Raw genomic sequence first — 19,637 nt, forward strand, 5'->3', positions numbered from 1 at the left:
TTCCAAACGTCTTCCATTTACGAATAATGGAGGCCACTGTGCTCATTGGGACCTTCAAAGCAGCAGAATTTTTTCTGTATCCTTCCCCAGATTTGTGCCTCAAGACAATCCTGTCTCGCAGGTCTACAGACAGTTCTTTTGACTTCATGCTTGGTGTTTGTGCTCTGACATGCACAGTCAACTGTGGGACCTTATATAGACAGTTATTATATTTCCAAATCATGTCCAATCAACTGAATTTACTGCAGGTGGACTCCAATTAAGCTGTAGAAAGATCTCAAGGATGATCAGTGGAAAAAAGATGCACCTGAGCTCAATTTTGAGCTTCATGGCAAAGGCTGTGAATACTTATGTAAATGTATTTTTTTTTGTTTTCTATTTTTAATAAATTCAAAACATGTCAAAAAAAAACTTTTTTCCCATTGTCATAATGGAGTATTTTGTGTAGAATTTTGAGGTAAGAGATTAATTTAATACAGTTTGGAATGAGGCTGTAACATGACAAAATGTAGAAAAAGTGAAGCGCTGTGAATACTTTCCGGATGCACTGTATGAATTTGATATCCCTGATTGTATAATTTAAAGTGAAGCATAGAATAGTACAGTTTTTGTTTGTACTGTATGTCCCACCTGACTCTGGTGGTATCCTTTAGTGTATGTCAACGTCTTAGCACAAGTTGTGAGTGGGAGAGGGAGATACTGTACAGTATGTGAGGAATGGGCAGCTGCACCATCTTTTACCGCACTCTCCATCCCACTTTAATCTCTGTGTCTCAGCTTCTCCTTCCACCAACAAATGTGGAGCGTGTGGGCGAGTCGGATCTGCAATTAACGCCGCTCGTCAGAAAGAGAAACCTGGCGTTTACACCGTATCTCTGAATCACTGAGTGAAAAGGCCTGCTCCTACCACTCTCCCTCTGTTAGGATGTTGGATTCCAAGAAGGACCTAAAAAAAAAAAAAAACAAGACAAGAGAATCAGGAAGTCAATAAATACAGAGGATTCCTTCTATAGCAACAGAATATCAATGGCCATCATATTGTTTACTGTATTTGCTAAAAACACCTACAGAATATGGAGAGCAGCAGTGATTTTCTGGGGGTAATGGTTATTGATACTTCTTCTGAAGTGATTTTTTTCTTAATTGGACCATTTGAAAGTTGTGACACTAAATTTGCATAACATACTGAGGGACGTGAGCCTATAGCTGGAGACCTCAAAAGTTTTTCATTTCAGTGAACATCAAAGGATGCACTTGCGTAAACTGCTTTTCATTGGCTTTTGTGACTTTTTTTTGGCCAAGCTTATTTTCAACAAGGGATGTTAAGAGAAGAACATGAGAAGCTAAGAAGAATATACATGGGTATGGTTGAGTGGTTAACTTCTTTTTACACTTGTGTGACAATTGTGTATGTTAAACAGAGAGAGGAGTGAGGTACATCAGCGACATGTTACATTTTTGTCATTGGTCAAGAAAGTTAAACCTAATTGTTTTATTATGCAACAGTGGTTAACTTATTTTTACAAAACAGTGTATGTCACTCTGAAGTCCATTAGTGGGACTTGCTCATGTTATGCCAACTACCTTAACTGCTTTTCTTTTATTCACTTGCTGTCAAAGGTGGTGTCAATTTGTTTTTATTATTTATGCATTTTAGAATATATAAATTCCATTGACATTTTGTATTACAGCGTCATTTGTCGTTAAATTTATGCATACTGTAATAGTCTGGAGTAATATGTAAAATGACTAATCCGAACCGCATTCCTCATATACAGTACAGGCCAGAAGGAGGGACACACACAATACAAAGTCATTAATAAGGCGAGAATTTACACTAAGTAACCCTGAAAAGGAAACCATTACAGGTGACTACATCATGAAGCTTATTGAGAGAACACATATTTAGGGCTCTATTTTGTATACCAGGTGCAGGCCCCCTGCCTAGGCCATGCCAAGCGGGTGTGGCCAGGGCACTTTGCAATTTTTGTGAATGGTGCAATCTGGCACAGTCTGGCGCCACTGGCACAAGTGGCAAAGAGGGAGAAGAGAAGGTGGAGAGGGTTTAACACAGCCAAGTGTAATCTTAACCAACCAAATGAATGCCTCTCATTGCCTTTAAATGTGAAAAGCCCACCAGACTGCTCATCAGAGGCCACATTGCGCGTGGACCACCTCGCGGGACAAATGTAATCTGTTCCTGTCATGAATAAGAGTACAAAATTAAGAGACAATTACATTAAACACAGTAGCAGGCCACCAAATGGGAGAACCTTTTATGGTATATTTTCTCCCAATATCTCATCCTCCTTGCAATAATGTACCTCATCTTTTCAGATCACATTAAGACCAAAGATTAAAACGGAGAAATATGGGCAGTCACAGGCAAATCCTGAAGACACTGACTTACATTTATTGAACAATGTTTTTTGTCTTTGAATGACATTCATGAGATGAGAGAAGTCGAATATACGTATCGGATGCCGTGGTTGGCTGAGAGATGTGAACTCATTAGTTGGCATCTTACTTCAGCTGCTGTCAGGTTGAGTTCCCACGTCTTTGATCTGACATCAGATGTGATGGGACAATTAATATAGACACAAATATATATGTTGGTTTAGACGGTTACTAATGTACAATGTAGATAGTTATGATAATAAAGTGAACATGATGAATGAGAAGGTGGAAGATGTGTCCTAACTTGTACTGTATGTGTAGTTTCTCAGGATCCTAAAAATTATATCAATCTCACCAAGTCAACGCTTTGTCATCTGTTTGACTGACAGAAGCATTTGGTAACATGAGTCATTGTTTATCAGAGCGCCATCATCAATATGGAGATTCCAGCATTCTCCTGTGAGACTTGGAGGTCACTTGCAGAATCTTGAGCCTAGCAGATAATGTTTTAGAATGCAGTTTACTGGACTCTGATGGAAAAGCCCCTAATAAATCAGATAATTTGGAATCATTCCCACTGTTGTATGATAGACACTCACAACATTTATTGTAGACATGTTTGTAATTGACACTTTTGGTTGCCTGGTATTAAGGTGATCATCATGAATCATGATTGGCCTTTGCTTGATATCTCACAGCAAGTGTTCAAACTCCGGCCCTTGTTCTGTTTAGTTTGCATACACGGCCATCACCTTGGTTTGTGATAAAATAATGATTTTTCGCATATTTTATACACAAACCTTTTCAAAAGGACCAGCATAAAATACAATAAATCTGTTAATAAGCAAAATGTTGTATTTCATGTGATAGTGTTGACTCCTACACTGTAGATCAAAATGGAGTGGATAAAAAAAAAAAAACTGATCTGTGACTGCTACATGCAAGCAGAAACTCTTGGTAGTTATCGTCTGATGTAAGCTCAGAGGTTGAATGTATTACTCATTGAGGCTCTGTTTGTATAGCAAGACAGCAAGCAGTGACCTTTCAACTGTCCTGCCCTTGACTGAGACCTCTGGTGGTAAGCCACCGTGTTTGGCTCACTCAGCACATGTGCTGCTGAGCAGGGCAGAGCAGCTTACCTAAGGCTGCACTGTAGTTTTCCTGTCCCCAGCAGTCTCCTAAACCATCCTGACTGGAGGTTTGCCTGCCTGGACCACATGTCTGCTCTTGGTGGGGAAGATCCTGAAGCAGAAACCATCCTTTAATAAATCTGCTTTGAATCTGCTTTCACTCTTAGAAATGTGTGTCCCTGTCAATGTACATTCTGGTCGTGGCCATAAAGTAAACACATTAGGAAATGGTTTTACACTGCTTATCCTCTTTAGAGTTGACTTATGCCCTGTCCACATAAGATTTTTTTTTTTTTTTAACCAAAAAAAGGCTGCACAGTGGTGAGCGATCAGCATGTAGTTTGCATGTTCTCCCTGTGTGTGCGTGGGTTTTGTACAGGTACTTGTTTCTTCCCTAGCCTTAAATTGTACAACAGGAGGGCTGAAAAACTCATCACGGGGCCATTTGCGGCATGCCGATTGTATTTTATTGTTCTGTAGCATTTGCTATTAAACAGCAAACCAAAAAAAAACTAAATATGGTTGCATCAGATCTTCATAAAAGGAGGATTAGGGTAATACAGAAGTAGCATATTTACAATCACTTTGTTTTTATGATTTTTTTTCTCTTCTATTCAATTTTTGCTTTTATTTTTATATTAAACGGCTTAGCATGTCTTCACCTAAATGGATTCGTTTTAAAATATATGATATCAAAATGACACATTCATGCTAAATCCAATGTGTGTGAAGACATCCTAAGCAGTTGAATGTATTTAAGGAAAAATCTGTGTTTAATTCTCTGTTTGGTCTATGCTGTGGGCCAATATAAAATCAGTTGCAGCCAAATAAAAGTGCAAATGCCCCCCCAGGCCGGATTTCACCCCTGCTTTAGTCGATCAAGCCTTTTGCACTGATAAAATACTAACGCCATAAAGCATTGACTTTATTGACTCTTTTGTGTTTTTCTCTATTGTCATCACTTACATTCTTTTGTGCATTGTGTGGTTTTTAGAGCAAACTGTGGAAGTATGAGGTGATGATTTTGAGAAGTCAAGTCATTTAAGAGGATGGTGAGATGTCACCTCCACCTACTTTGGCTATCAGGGGTGCAAGTAAAACCGCACAGTTACATTATGTGTCATTTTTAAGAGTAGGTGGGCTTCACTCAGAGGACGGACAAGGCAAATGTGTTTGTGCTGCGGTTTGGTTTGTCATTGTTGTATATCACAGCACACATAAAGTTATATTGTGAGTTATAAAGTGATATCATGTTGAAACTTACTCTCGGAGCGGGAGTTAAAAGAGACATCTATTCGCTGAGTTGCATTTTAACAGAATTTTAATGAGACTTGAAAAAAACATAAATCAAAGGAATATATTATAATCTAATTCACTAGATCAAAAGATCCGCCTGGTTACTAATATACCCCCGCTGTATTGAATTCCTGATGCTTGGCTGTGTGGATCTTAAAAAGCAACGCATCACACTGGAGAGTTGAATTCTTGCTTTGTATTCTGTTGGTAAACTCGATCCACTGTAGACAGACAAACAGTCCAATTATGTGCAAAGATTTTTCAAAGTTCTGGCTGATGGAGTTGTTTATTCTTGTACATAGCTAATCGAAGTGATTTAAAATATCACTTGTTGGCTTCATGACCAGCTACGGTCCTTTATGTTGACATTGTGTTATCCACACATTAAAAAGTAGATGCTCTGTTGTCATTAACTTTGTTTCACATGTCACAGCTCGAATAAGGCTATCTTCATGCCTGTGGTTTGGTGCTTTAACATACATGGTGCATTTCTAAGCTCCTGAGTGGCAGGAAAAGAGGCCCCAGCCCGGCAATATCCTTGTATTTTGTCTGTCTGAGGCGGCCTGTGAACAGCTGGAGGTGGAGGGGAGGAAGCAGAGTCCTCGCATTATTCAGCAACACACATCAGCCATCACAACAGCAAAGGGAAGTGACGCCCCCACAAACACACTCCAGTCTGGCTGCAGGGGTCTGACTTGCAGTTCAGAAGTTGTCTTCGGACTGTTTTGTCAGTTGGCTATAGTTTCTTTTTTTTTTTTATTTTTTTTTTTTGTTGGCTATAGTTTCTACAAACAGTCGGACCATCATTACCAAGTCCATTTAATGTTTTCTACATTATTATACTGCCACTGGCCATCATGGTTGATTTAGAGATGGCTGTTTGGACTTCGACTGGGTGCTTTGGTGTATCTCACAGCTCCAGTGTGACTGTGATTCTGTGCGAGGTGTTGAGTCTGCCCGCTGATTGCGCCTTTGCCTGCCTGCCCTCTCTGCTTTTTCCATCTGTACACATTGAGGTGAAAATGGTGTAGGCTTTCCACCAGTGAGCCTTACGGCAGCCTGCGATCACATCAGATGGCATTCTCAGTTGTCTCTGCCTCCGTCACCGAACCAAATGCCAGGATATTCCGAACAAATACTGGCTTTTTTATTATGTCAAATAGTCATTGGCGCTTGGCGCTGGGAGCTGAGACCAGAGGCTACCAGGAAACAGCTTGACTGAGAAAATTCTTGGTGAAGTGAGCAGCAGGGCCTGTGGTTGTATCTCTCGCTCGCCGTCTCTCTTTCTCCTTCAATCTGTCTCACTCCGACTCTCTCTTTATCATGGTGTTTGGACACAGTGTTCATGTGACAGTGAGATAGCATCATCTGATTTTGGAGGAGAAAAAACAGTTGTAGCAGACAAAAAAAGAATTCTATTCACAGTTGTTGGATTTGAGGCAGTGCCGCGTTAAACTGTTGAGACAAATTGTCATTCGTGGATTGGGATGTTTAAATGAAAACTTGATTACAGGGAATATACCACATACCGTTTTTAATGTTGTAGTCTTTGTGTGTCATTGTATTTCATAAGTGATGACATTGTTGGTAGTCAATGAAATGTGTGCAACCTCTGTTAGCATCCATTCCAGAAGGTCAGACTCAAACTGAAATGTACTGTAACTGAATCAATTCTGGACACTCATAAATGTTAACATAAAAAAATTATTTTACAATTGAGTTTTACATTTGGACCAACATTTTCAAGAAAATAATGCCCTAAAGGTGCCAAAAAAAATGACCATCAAACTCGTGCTGTTACTGTTTTTTTCTGTTTTGTTCACCTTCTTGGACTCTACCTTTTTGTGTACAGTATAAAGGACACAACAACGTTTTGTTGTGATGAAAATCTTACGTGTTTCACGCGTGTTAGTGTTTAATGTTAGACATTACAGTAGTGGTTGCTTTCATTTAAGGGTTGTGTCAATTTAATGTTACAGTTTTGCTTAACATTGCCTTTTACACAACCAGTCCAGTGTGTACCCCGCCTCTCACCCGAAGACAGCTGGGATAGGCTCCAGCATGCCCACAATCCTTGTGAGGATAAGCGGCGTAGAAAATGGATGGATGGATGGATTGCCTTAACAGTTTTTTTTAATTAAAAAAAAAAAATCAAGCAACAAAGAACCACCATCAATGCTCGTACCTTTCACTGCTGATGTGACTCATGGCCATCCTCACTGCCTGCATTGCATAAACCTTTTATGCAACACTGTTAAGAAAGAGCCATGAAGTGGAGGATAAAAATGGGAAGACAAAAATCAAATATTTATTCTCAGCTTTTTATTTTTTTTTTGTCCTTTAAAATCAGGCATCCTTGGTAAAAGCAAACTTAAATCCCTTCCTAGTATGGACCACTTGAAATGTATAAGACCAACTGTTGTCTTTCCACTGACGTTATTGTTTCCCCGCCATTGAAGTAACCAATATCAGAACTCTGAGTCTAATCTTGAGAGTCTTTCAGAAGATGCTGTGAGATATGGGGGTAAATGCTCCACAACTGCTGAGACATATTATGCATGACATCCCTAATATCCTTACAGTGTGGAGTCCCCCCGGAGGAAGATCTTGGTTCATCATAGCTGTTTACCATTTTTCTGTTGCAGTCTGCGCAACATCAAAAGGCTGCCACGGCACTTAACACAGCTCGCAGGCTTCCTGTGAGGATAGAGGCACCATTGCTCCCCATGGCCTTGGCATTATCATTGTTCCCCGATGAAGAGTCCATATGATGATAGACAACCATGCAAATCAACATGCCAGCCACAGCACCAATGCAACCTTACATAAAGGGGTAAATCAAATCAGCGACAAGTATATCATATATAGTCGAACATTTTTTGGGGGGGAAACGCCATTCAGTTTTTGCTGCTAAGCCGTGCAGGAATTGGAACACAGATATCAGGGCTCGACAATAACGATGTACCGATGGCCCGGGGCAAGTTAAAACAAAATTCGGGCAAGTAAATCTAATCAGTGATATTCCCGTCGGGCAAGTGCACTTTGGCATGCCATACTGCCAAAAGTTTTTTTAAAGCGGTTCTTGTTGGGTGTTGGTAAAACACGGACTGCGTAATTCCGGTGGTAATTTGCAAAGCAATCCTTGCAATGGACCAATCAGAATCGTTTATTTAGACCGCGGTCCGTAATCCACAGTCCGCGTTTTACCCACACCCGTTGTTCGCGATCAACCAATCAGCGATCGTTTGACTACGAAAACATCCATCATGGCGTCGCTGCCAACAGCAAAAAGTGATGAACCTCTATCGTTGCATGGTTTTTATTCTCCAAGGCAACATGAAAAACACTGGCCTGTTGCAGACTTAACTAACTAGCTGGGCGCACGGTAACCGAACTTCTCCTTTTTTCCCTCTCGTTCCTCTTCTTTGGTCCCAAAACGCCCGCTCCAAGACCGCAAGCTGAACATGACTGCCCCCCAGCGTCCATGCATGAAACTACAGCACGGAATACAACACACACGCAACGCTACAGTACTATTTATTTTATTATTTTATTTATTTGAGATTCTCATGTGATGCCACAAAAAATTACATTATGGCAGTCTTTTCATTTTACATGGGGCAAGTTCGGGCAAGTAGTTCTCACCTTAAGGATGGGCAAGTCATTTTGGTTTTTAATGTAGAGCCCTGGATATAAATGAAATCTTCAAAATTAACACTTTTAATGCACAAAATAATCATCAAACTTCCCGTTCATATGATGCACACAGAGCAATGAACAACTTTTTGCTCTCTCTTTTCTGCTCTCTTCTCCTTGTGTTAAGGTACACTTGTAATTTTTAGTGTAACACGCTAATTGTTTTAAATTTTTATTTATATACCTCCTATTACAATTGGTGTACCCCAGGAGGTACGCGTTCCAAGACCCCAGAGAATGGCGAAAATCTGTGAATAATACCATGAAAAAGCCCTAAAAAAAAAAACACATTTCACAGGCAACATCCGAAGAGAACACGGAGGAGACACCGACGGGAGGAAGATCACCACCATGGACGGTGAGATGTCAGCCTCCATGTTGAAGATGGTGATGAGATCAACAAAGAAAACACAAGAACACCAGCTTACCAAGCGTATTATTATATGGAAACAAATTATTTCAAAGATAAGTACATATTCTCAGTCATTTTATGTTAAGCCAGACAATAAAATGGAAGGTGTGCAATACAACTAGTTCCCCGATGGAGACCGAAACCTGTGGCACAGCTGTGCCAAAAACATAACAGTCGTGTTACATTCTACTTTTGGAAAATTATCAAGGCATATGAGTGAGGGGCTACTCATGGGGCTACTCATACCCACTGAAAACGGCCTTGTGACCCACTTTTGTGTCCCAACACACAAGAATCACTACCATACAGCACTTCATCCATCCATCCATCCATCCATCTTCTATGCTGCTTGTCATCACTAGGTTCATGTGGGAGCCTATCTGGAGCCTGGAGCCTATCCCAGCTGACTTCGGTCAAAGACAGGGTACACCCTGGACTGTCAATGCCACACAGCAACGATTGCGGAAAATATAGAACTAAAGCAAGAAAGCAAAAAAAACATCTATTCATTGTACAATGTTCAGTCAGATTAACTTAGTGTTTATGTCAATTTCATCTGAACTAAGTATTTATCCAAAATATGAAAAGCAATTGGCTCCCAACAGTCACAATTATGAGTTCACCTGAACGCCTCACAATGAAAAAGATGCTCTGTGTGCATAATATGAATAATATAAGTTTGGTGATTATTTTGTGCACTACAAGTGTTTCATGTTGAAGATTTCATTCATATTAGTGTTCCAATCCACTCACAGTGGAGTGGTGAAAACCTGTCACTGATGGTGGGGATTCCCCCGAAAGTTAGGCTTAATCATAGCTTGTATGCATTTTCTTTGGATACTCCTGTGTCAAAATTGTGAAAATTAATTAATATGCTGACTTACACCATAGCCATGGTGAATGGCTCTACCATTGGGGGGGGTTTGGCTGTGTACTTAACTATTTATACCACAATGATACAGTAGGTAATTCCCATTATGTTTAAACACAACCTAGCAAGACTGGCAGCTTCCACTCAGTTGATTTTGAAAAATAAAATAGAGAACTTTAGAATAGTTGCTGCACCTCCACTGTCACCATGCTCTCACTCCTTGACCGCGCCTCATCGTCTCCCTCTTTGGTCAACTGTCTCTCACTCATGATCTGTGCCTCCTTGGTCATTTCCTTCTCTTTGGTCACCTGTTCGGCAAACAGATTACTTTCACACTTTAACCAAGGATGGTTAAAATGTTTTCATTAGGGCAGACCACCTTTTTTGAGGTAATGTGGTAATTGATAACTTTAAAATCACAACACGATACATAACATACAACTTCCTTTTTGGTTCTTTGTTTGTATTAAAACATCCAACTTGGGAGAAAAATCCCTGTAATTGTGCAATAATTGGAACCAGCGGTCATCAAGATAAACCGAAGAGTATTGTGTTGATACACGAATATGGCGATTTAAGATTCTCCGGCATTTGTTGTTCAGAAAACCAGATGCTTAGCTTTGTGAATCAAGTGCGGTAGGAACGAGAAAGGAAGTGGGGCAAGTGGGGAACTATACAAGCCGTACTATACGCTTCGTCTGTGACTCATTTGCATTCATTTTTTTAATGAGCCATAAATCATCACCCGACCCTTACATCAAAGAAGTTGTCATCGTTTTCATAGTTTGAAAGTTTCCCCTCGTACTTGCATCGAGGGATTTACCTTGAGAACGAGAGTCGCTTTTTCGACATGAAATGGATATCACCGTTAAGATAGGGTCATCTCTTTATCCTTGAGAAACTGAGAATCCATTCATTGGCTAGGCTGGAGAACCTGACTGACGCAAATGGATCATTGGGAATAGAAGTGTCCCAGCAGTAATTATATTACCACACTGCTGCCACACACTACCTCTGAGGTAGGATGGGTTGGGTGCAGGATGCTGCTTATAGTTCAGTTTCTTCCCTCACATGTTTTCCGCAGCTAACACAGTCAAAAGTCCACTTCCAACTTTGACTTTCACGTTTTGCTTTCTTCACTTTCCAACAAACACCTGCTATCAAACACGGGACGTGCAATGGAAACTTCACGTCTTAATCTCAACATATGTTTGTCAATGCGGTGGCCTTTGCATGCTTCTGCTTTCAAGCCAACGTGTCTTGAATGTTTTTTTTTTCTTTTTTCGGAACACCAGTTAAAAAAGACACATGAAATTAATGTAGTGTCATTTTCTCATGAAACCCCAGGGCACTTAGTCAAAGTCACCTTCCGTAGTCCTCCCTTCCCCTGACAGTAGTGAGAGATGGAGGATGTCTGTCTGCTCGCGCTGCCAGCGCATGATGTCCTTTTGGTTATTGGTTGTTATATCCACTCATCATCATTCAGATTTTGCAAATGATGTGAAGATCCACATCATTTCCCTCATAGATGGCGGTGTAATTTGCTCACTAGTGAGACATTTTCTTAGTGAGAACAGACTCTTGTCCTGTGGGGTTTTCTTTCCTTTTGATGTCATTTTGGAGGTGATAAGTAGCTTCCTGTCTCCCGGTCCCAGTCTTACAGTACCACCCTCCCAACCCCCACAGCCCTGTGCAAGGTGCGAGCAGCATCGAGGATTGTTTGAACTTGCATTGATCCAGTGAGGGATTACAGCTGGGTCATTGGAGAGTTGAAGCGAGCTACAGTCATCAGGACAGATTAACCACTCGCTGTCTGCTTGGCTCCTGCGCTTCAGTGTGCGCTCTCCTTGCTAGTTTAGGTCACGCTCTCCTTTCGAACAGTAAATTTTAATATCTCATTTGATTGATGCTTTTAGGCTCAATCTGCTTCATCCTGTGACTTTATTGAGTAAGGCAGGGAAGATATGTGACGACCTTCACGTTACCTGGTTATGTGATTTTCACATAACAGAACAAGAGCCAGCCTGAATTTGAAGCCTTTAGAACAAGGGTGTCCAAAGTGCTGGCCGTCTGCAGCCCACGGCACAATGTAGAATTAATCAACCAACAAGAACATTGAAAATAGAACAGAAAGGCATAACACCCGAGACTCACTTTTCCATTCAAACAACTGTAGCTGTCTGATTTATGTATGTATAAGTTTGATTGCTGGATACTGTATGCAGTGTTATGTTTTGTGAACCCAATCAATACTTAGCTAAAAGTCTCCATTTTGTAACAAATCCACCTTGTGCTCTCCATTTTTCACTGCTTCCTTGTTCACTTTAAGCTCACATGTGCTGCTGTGATGGCGCCTATTAATTGCGTCTCATTAGTTGCCATGGAAACGGAGGTGATGTATAACATTGGCTCACAGAAAAGAAAGAAAGAAGACAGGGAAGTAGACAAAAGAATTAAACAATGAAATCACATCTGAATAGAAGGCCAGGGAAGCGTTTATTGTTGGGAGGGATCAGCCCTATGCCAGATTATCATCAAGAGACATTAACACTAGTGATGCTGCAGGGCCCACAATCCTGCCTTTCACCACTGGAGAGGGAGATAAGCTCACAAAAAGGGGGAGTTGGAGAGAAGCCGGGTTGGGGGGTAATGTGTGGCATGAAAGGGCTGGCTTACCTCCACTTCCCTCAGGCCAACAGCCTCATTTACAGGTACAACAACTCGTGATGAAAACAAAGAACAAAGAGTGTGGATGCTCGTTTTCTACCACTCTGGTGTCAAGGCTCCATTGAAGCAAATTGGTAAAACCATGGATTTAGGTTTCTTAGCCCCGGGTTGAATAGTGACACTACACTTTACATATTTCTATGGTTGCTTTCAGAGTTGTGTTCTTTTAGAAATGTAACTTCAGCATCATCTCCATGTTAATGTATATTAATGGTTCATTCTTATGTAACCAGAGGAGTGCTGGACAAAAAAAAGTGTGTGTACATGTCTTCCATTCTGTTAAATGAACCTTCCAGTAAGCCCACCTAAGTGTAGTCACAAGAGATGAGCCCCCCTTGTTGTTTAGTCTGGGACAAAAAGTCACAATGGTGCTAAGGGAAAAGATCAGATGGGAAGGGTGTCCCCGAGGTTGTCCCTCCCTTTCCTCCTCTCCAGCTTTCCCCTTTTGACGGCCCCGCAGAGTACATGCAGACGTGCAGAAGAATAACAGGAAGTGGAAGGGGCAGGAAGTGCAATCTTGTCTACACTATGCCTATGATTGGATTTTGAGGATAAGCAGTGCAATCCTACTGCAACCTGATCAGGGAACTGGCTACAGTTCTTATGAATTCAACTGATGCATACTACAGAACTTGCTTTAAACATTAGACATTTCCTTGGATGAAACTGCTCTAATCTGAAGAGGTCCATTACAAGAATTCTTATTAATGTTGCTGCTGTTCTTCTGTTTGCCGTTTGGTAAAGTCCCAAAATATCTGACCCAAAACGTTCACTATCCAGCACCCCTCTGTGGTGGTGCTGACAGTGGTAGGCATCGGTATTCTTATGTGGAGCTACGTAAATGTTAAGCTGATTGGTCAGCACTATTGACATCCTGCCGACAAACTCTGTAGTGGACTAACGAAGTCTGGTCAGTTTGTCAGAATTTGAACTGTTTTTTTAGCTTCTTTCACCTGAGATGTCTGTATGCAAGGGTATTCCACAATTTTTTTTTTTTTCCACATTTGTGTGAAGTTTTAAACTTGCCCAGTGCACACTGTTGCAGCATTACCCCGGTTCTTCGGGTTCTGACAAAGCAGGGTAATGCACAAGCACATAATGGTTCAATCTATGACTTACCAACAGCGACTAGAAGGACAATGATTGAGTCAGATGCAGTCTATACAGTAGGGAGGTGCCAGGGTGGAGGTGGCTTTCATTTAGAGGATTCCGTGGAATCACACAGACAGACGAACCCTAGCCTCAGTGAGGCAACCTGAATGATATCAGCTGATGACGTGTTTAGAAGTTAGTTTAGTGACATGAATAACTGGGTCATCAGGTGAGTAGATGTAGTGTCGCGCCTAAACTTGATGATTATCAGTATAGGTTACTGACTGGAATGAGGTAAAATAGATAACATAGTGACAATCTGTAAATGCCTTAAGTGGATATGTCTGAGACATGAGCTTTTGTGTCCGAAAACCGTTCTTGCTTTCAGCTAACTTTTATTCTGCGTGTGCAATAAATTGAGAGTGTCGCACACCTGCTGTCTGAACTCCCTCCAAGCTTGTCATTTCACATCTGCATAAGAGAAATTTTCCAGCACAGTCCATTATGCCTCCAGACTTGATCTGTCCCGCTGTGACAGCTCGGCCACGTAAAGATGGCAAATACATACTGTATTAGTGACAGCTGTGTTTGACTGGATTTGGGCATTAAAAACAACAGTTTATCTATAGGCTTGACAAACGCGGAACACAACCTTACATTGTAATATTACCATGCGTGTCTCTGTGAGCGACGTCATTCTCTGCTGTCTATTTTGATGTGGTTTAGGATTTTCCTGTCCGAGCTTAGTCAGACTTTTGTGGCCAGTTACTGGGTGATCTCAGTAAGGTTCGCCCACAGTGGAGCCCCAATGCAGAAAGCCAGACACCATAATTCCAGACCATCTTTAACCCATAATAACTGTGTGCCATTGGAACCCGGTCATTTTCATTTACAATGCCAGTTCTGCCTCTGGCTGCCTTGTTTCACAACTGCATCTAATGGCTGGAGTTCTTTCTAGATTTGTACTTGGGTATGGGAATGTAGTTGTTTAGACATTTTTATTTGCTCTGTGTAAGTGATAGATGTACTGTACCCCCAAGACAGGGGCTATAATTCTTCTTTTGGAGAAACAGATAGGACAAGGATGTTCCCCAGGGAACCATGCAGTCAGGTTACAAGCACCATGTGGGAATGTACTGTATACTCATGATTTTTTTTCACCTCCCCAGTGTCCCTTCCAGCTCAGCTGACTTCAGACTTGGTGTTGTCTTAATCATCTTAAGAGCAAATTTGGCACCATGGTCAGCTTAGGAAGGTCATTTAGATGGCAAGGTTTTCTGTTTGCAAGCTGGATCATAAACTTTCTCCATTGATGATAGGTTAATTAAGGTCAATGATAACATGAAATCATTAAGATTAACCCATCGCTTATGTATTGATGTCTATCAGGTTTGTTTTGCAATTTGGTTTGTTTGCTTGCAATTCCACTTGCAAATTTAATTAGAAATGGGCTCTAAATTAATAAGGAATTCTAAATTTATAAACAGTAGAACTCCTACTAGCCAACGCAGTTTTTGGAACCTGACTGACCTCCAATTTGTTTTAAATTCATAATACATTTTCCTTCATAACAAATAATGTAGGGTGGCAACAGTAAAAGAAATTATTAGAGTACCTCAATTACAAAAAATGAGATTTTTTTTGACGTGCTTACTTCACCAATGCAGAGGAAGAAGATTGTTAAACCATATATTTTTTCATAAATGGAATAGAATAGTGGTGTGATGTGAATGTTTGTCTATATGTGTCCTGTGATTGGCTGGCGACCAGTCCAGGGTGCCTCTTGCCCAAAGACAGCTGGGATAGGCTCCAGCATACCTGTTACCCTTGTTATGATAAACGCGTATCCTCACTCGGGTGGCGGGGTACACCCTGGACTGGTCGCCAGCCAATCACAGGGCACATATAGACAAACAACCATTCACACTCTTGAAAGTAATTATTGCAAGGGCTAACCCTAATAGCTAGCGCTAGTAGCAGTTTACTTTTCATAACTATGTGAGCGACGATGGCTCATGGTAGTCCTTCACATATCGAGTGAAACATATTTACATTTAATATATTAACCACTATTTTATGAATGTATTAAAACCAAGTGGCTGAAATTTGTGGTCAACCACATTGGTGTTCCACAGGATGACATTTTTACCGCCAAGCTTTTGTGTCACAATTGAGACACATTTATTCCTGAATGTTTTTGATGAATTCAAGTTGTTAGTGTGTTTACATTTTGAGATCATACTGGACCATTAAATTCCTGCTGATTGCTTTATAATTAGGAGTCAGTGGACACAAATTACAATATTTTAAGATAGTTTTGCACAACCACCATCTGTCCCAGAAATGAATGATGAACATCATTACCTCAGTCCAGAGATAATGATGTGATAATTTCTATCATTGCATTTGTTTGTTGTTGCAAACTGCATGGATGCAATACAATAGTGTGTTAATGCTCCACAAGTGCCAAAGTGCCATCTTTCATTGACTTCAGCTGCAGTTCACATGAGGAGAGAAGGGCTCAACATGTGGGTCTCATACTTCAAATGACATTGAGAACAGACTCTCAGACTCTTGTGCTTGGAAGTGCCTAAGGAGACATTTACTGACTGCCATGTTAACTGGCTTTCTCTCACTATGTCTGTCTGTCTGTCTCTTTTTTGTGTGTTTTGCAGCTTGTGCCGGCAACTGCTGAAGAGCATATGGTGTATTGAGACTACAAGAAGAAGAACTTGCGCATAATGTGCTAGGAGAAGCGGTGGACGGAAGTGTTTTGTGTTTGTCTGATATCGTCCGAGGGTCAGAGAGACGGGAAAAAGAGAGCCATGGGTCGAAAGAAGATACAGATTACCAGGATTATGGATGAAAGGAACAGACAGGTATGTAAAACACATATTGTATGTGTTTCATATATAGTAGTTTGTTTATTTGGATCATGTAACATCACTTCTAGATCTTGACATGAGTCATAAAGGGTATTGCAGTGTTTGACTAAGTTGTAGCATTTTTCGCAAATATACAGTGTCAAATAGGAGATTAATTTTTTCTGGCCTTATTAGTGGACACTGACTGTGAACAGTTTCTTTTGGTTCATATATTTAGAGTATCATAAACAGTTGGATGATGGCCAATGGGTATTTTCATTTGCACTGTTTTTTAGGTTTGCAGCTTCTTCATTATTGCCCAATTAAAAATATGTGATCAAAAATAAAATGAATAGAAACCTATTTAATATTGGGCAAAAACACAAATACCTAATAGTTATTACCCTGTAAAATGATTGTAAATTAACAAATGACCCAAATGAATTGGGTCAGCAGGAGACAAAGCATCCTTCTGGGCTATTTTGGTCTGGTCTAGCCACAGGGAATTGGTACTTGGAAACTAAATTGTTACACCATGTTTTAGATTTGCGCGTAACAACTTGTATTGCTCAAAATCTCATCATGTTTTAATTTGCTGTGCTTGTATAATGTCTTAATAGCTAAAAGGACGTAAATGTTTATCGAGAATTTGCAGGTACAGAGAGAGAAATGTCTTTGCAGAATCTACGGTCTCTGAGTGCTCTTAATGCATTTAACAATCTACTGATATGATTTCAAAACATCACTGTCATCAAACTGCATCTGTCAGTGTACCATGCCCGCTTTCCCCGCCTGCCTTCTATCTACCATAGCAGCTGCCATTGTTTGCATTGATCTAGACAGACATACCTCCCTCCCGGAAGTCGCAGCTGGCCAAAGAGGGACCATGACATTTCTTTGTCAGTGCAGTCATATTTACAGACACGGTTCCCCTCCCACCCGGCAATTTTGGCCAGGAAACCTGATGAGGTAGCAGGAGTTCGGAGCGGCATTGAGCTTCATGGTGTGTCTTGAGTGGACTGAAGCAGGTAGTTCCAAGCACAGAAGAGAGCCCCCCTCCCTTGCCGAGCCTGGCAGTGTGGCCGGGTCCCCGTCGCTGCCATGTGTTTGCAGCTGTTTGGTAGTAATTACGAGCAGCTATGGCACTGCAGCACCCTCTCATTTTGCAGGGTGGGTCAGCAGGAGACCAAGAATCCTTCTGGGCTACTCTGGTGTGGTGTAGCCACAGGGAGCTGGAATATTTTGCTAAATAAACTCTAACATCTGAACATTCTGAACAGTCTGTTTTAGTGACGAGCTAATTCAAAGAAAGGCGGATTAATCCATTGATTTGCTGAATTAATTTGCTACTTGTGCTAAAATTGGAGGTGATTACACAACGAATAATGATCGCAAAGGTATGTCAAAGCCAACTGAGTGGATTAAGCAATGGCAAGATATAGAGAAACACAATAAAGAAAGTTTAAATCTTGACAGTCATGTCAAGGGTCTGGACGATGACAACATAATCCAGGCTGACATGACGGATCTAAGGGTGAAAAACGCTGTGCTGCATCAAGCTCTCAAAAGAAGAGGAAGAAGAGAGGGAAGAAGTCATACAGTAAATGAAGTGAAGGGTGGTTGAGATGTAGCGGCGCACGCACATGAACAATGTGATTGTGACTGGGCTCAGCACCACATGCAGGTCTTATGCCAGGCAGTCAAAAGAGGAAAACCAGAGCAACAAGTGGCCAACTTTTTTTGATCAAAGGAGGTGGATGTTGATGAGAGCAACATCGAGACGTGCATTCCACTGCACGGAACAAAACACCACACCTGTCTTTATCATGAGTTCACCAACAAACTCCCACAAAATCTCAGAGAAGCAAGCTGATATGTTTACCTGAATGAGCATCTGACAAAAGACAGACATTGCCAAGAAGGCATGTGACTTAAAGGGGACCTATTATACTTTCATTCCAGTTTTCTTATCTCTATATGTAGTTAGAATGTTGTATTTTTGTGTTAGATGCCAAATTTTCAGATAATTACGTTTGTGCTTTTGGATGTGAGATTGGGATGGCTCAAAATACTCCGTTCTTGGTCCTGTGGAAGAGTACGAGAATACAACATTCTACCTACATTTATAGGTCAGAAAAGTGGAAAAAACATAATAGGTCCCCTTTAACAGTCCCTCATTGTGCTTTTTTTATAGGCGTTTAGTTTAGGATTGTATTTTATTCCCCTCTTCTCTCCGCTTGTCGTTCCCCTTCCTTCCCCTCCATCGCACAATCATCCTGTCCAGTCTACCCCTTGTCTCACTGTCTTTTATGTTGTATAGGTATTGACGTAGGCAATTTTCCACTGATCCACACATCTGGATGTTTTTCATCAGTTAGAATTAAGCCAAAAAAAATTATTTCCTCCTTGTTCTGTAGAATCAATCTTTGCATGTGAGCTCAAAATTCTAATTAGGTATTGACAGTTCTGTCAAGTGACAGGCTATGAAACCAATTAACAGTGCAACACACATTTGTGGGTGTATCTCAAACTGTTAACAAAAGGCTAGTTTAGAGTATGAGTGAAAGGAGTGGAAAAAAATACAGGAGTAAATAACATGAAAGCAAATTAACTGATTACTTTTGGAGTTGAGTTGATCTGTAAAGATATTTTTTTCTTGATTTGAATGTAAACTGTTGGCGTAGTTTATCATCAGTGTACAGATACTGCAGCTTGCATTAGCTGGCTCAGCAGTGAACAAGCGATGACAAAAGGCTGCTGCTGCAGAATACATCTTCTGATACGAAGTGATGTATGAGCATGTGTCTTTCTCTTTTTATCCCCAGGGCATGATGCACACACTGCCATCTCCCTCTGGCACCATTCTAACCAAAAGGGGGAATAACCATTAGCATATGGTCTATATTGTTGGGAAGCTTATCTTTTATTGCTGCCGTAGTCCAAGCACTAAAATGAAACCTCTTGCTAGGAACAGTGGAACCTTTGAAGTCAAATGGCCCTGAAGTCGTACATTCATCAAAAAATATTGCACAAAAGTTAAATTCCCATATGCATATTGGTCAGGTCTTTGATGATATTATTTTTTTTTCTTTGGATTTTGTTTCCTTTTCTGATCTCTGAAGAGGTGTACACATGAGACGTCAGCATATGGC

General features: G+C 40.8%; 1 protein-coding gene across 10 annotated transcripts in view; it reads left to right on the top strand.

Moving 5' to 3' along the window:
* Positions 1 to 19,637, top strand: part of mef2aa (myocyte enhancer factor 2aa) — a 69,702-nt gene that overhangs the window by 8,271 nt on the left and 41,794 nt on the right. For 9 of the 10 annotated variants that reach the window (XM_058074713.2, XM_058074712.2, XM_058074718.2 and 6 more), the window contains exon 2: positions 16,297 to 16,500. In XM_058074713.2, the coding sequence (XP_057930696.2) occupies positions 16,447 to 16,500 (54 nt within the window). In that variant the 5' untranslated portion in view covers positions 16,297 to 16,446. Of the gene's footprint in view, positions 1 to 8,817; positions 8,878 to 16,296; positions 16,501 to 19,637 lie in introns of all 10 variants that reach the window. The other variant, XM_078789874.1, reaches the window with a different exon arrangement.

The sequence above is a fragment of the Doryrhamphus excisus genome, linkage group LG1 (assembly GCF_037039965.1).
Source record: "Doryrhamphus excisus strain RoL-2023G ecotype Guam linkage group LG1, RoL_Dexc_Guam_v1.1, whole genome shotgun sequence".
Lineage (NCBI taxonomy): Eukaryota > Metazoa > Chordata > Actinopteri > Syngnathiformes > Syngnathidae > Doryrhamphus > Doryrhamphus excisus.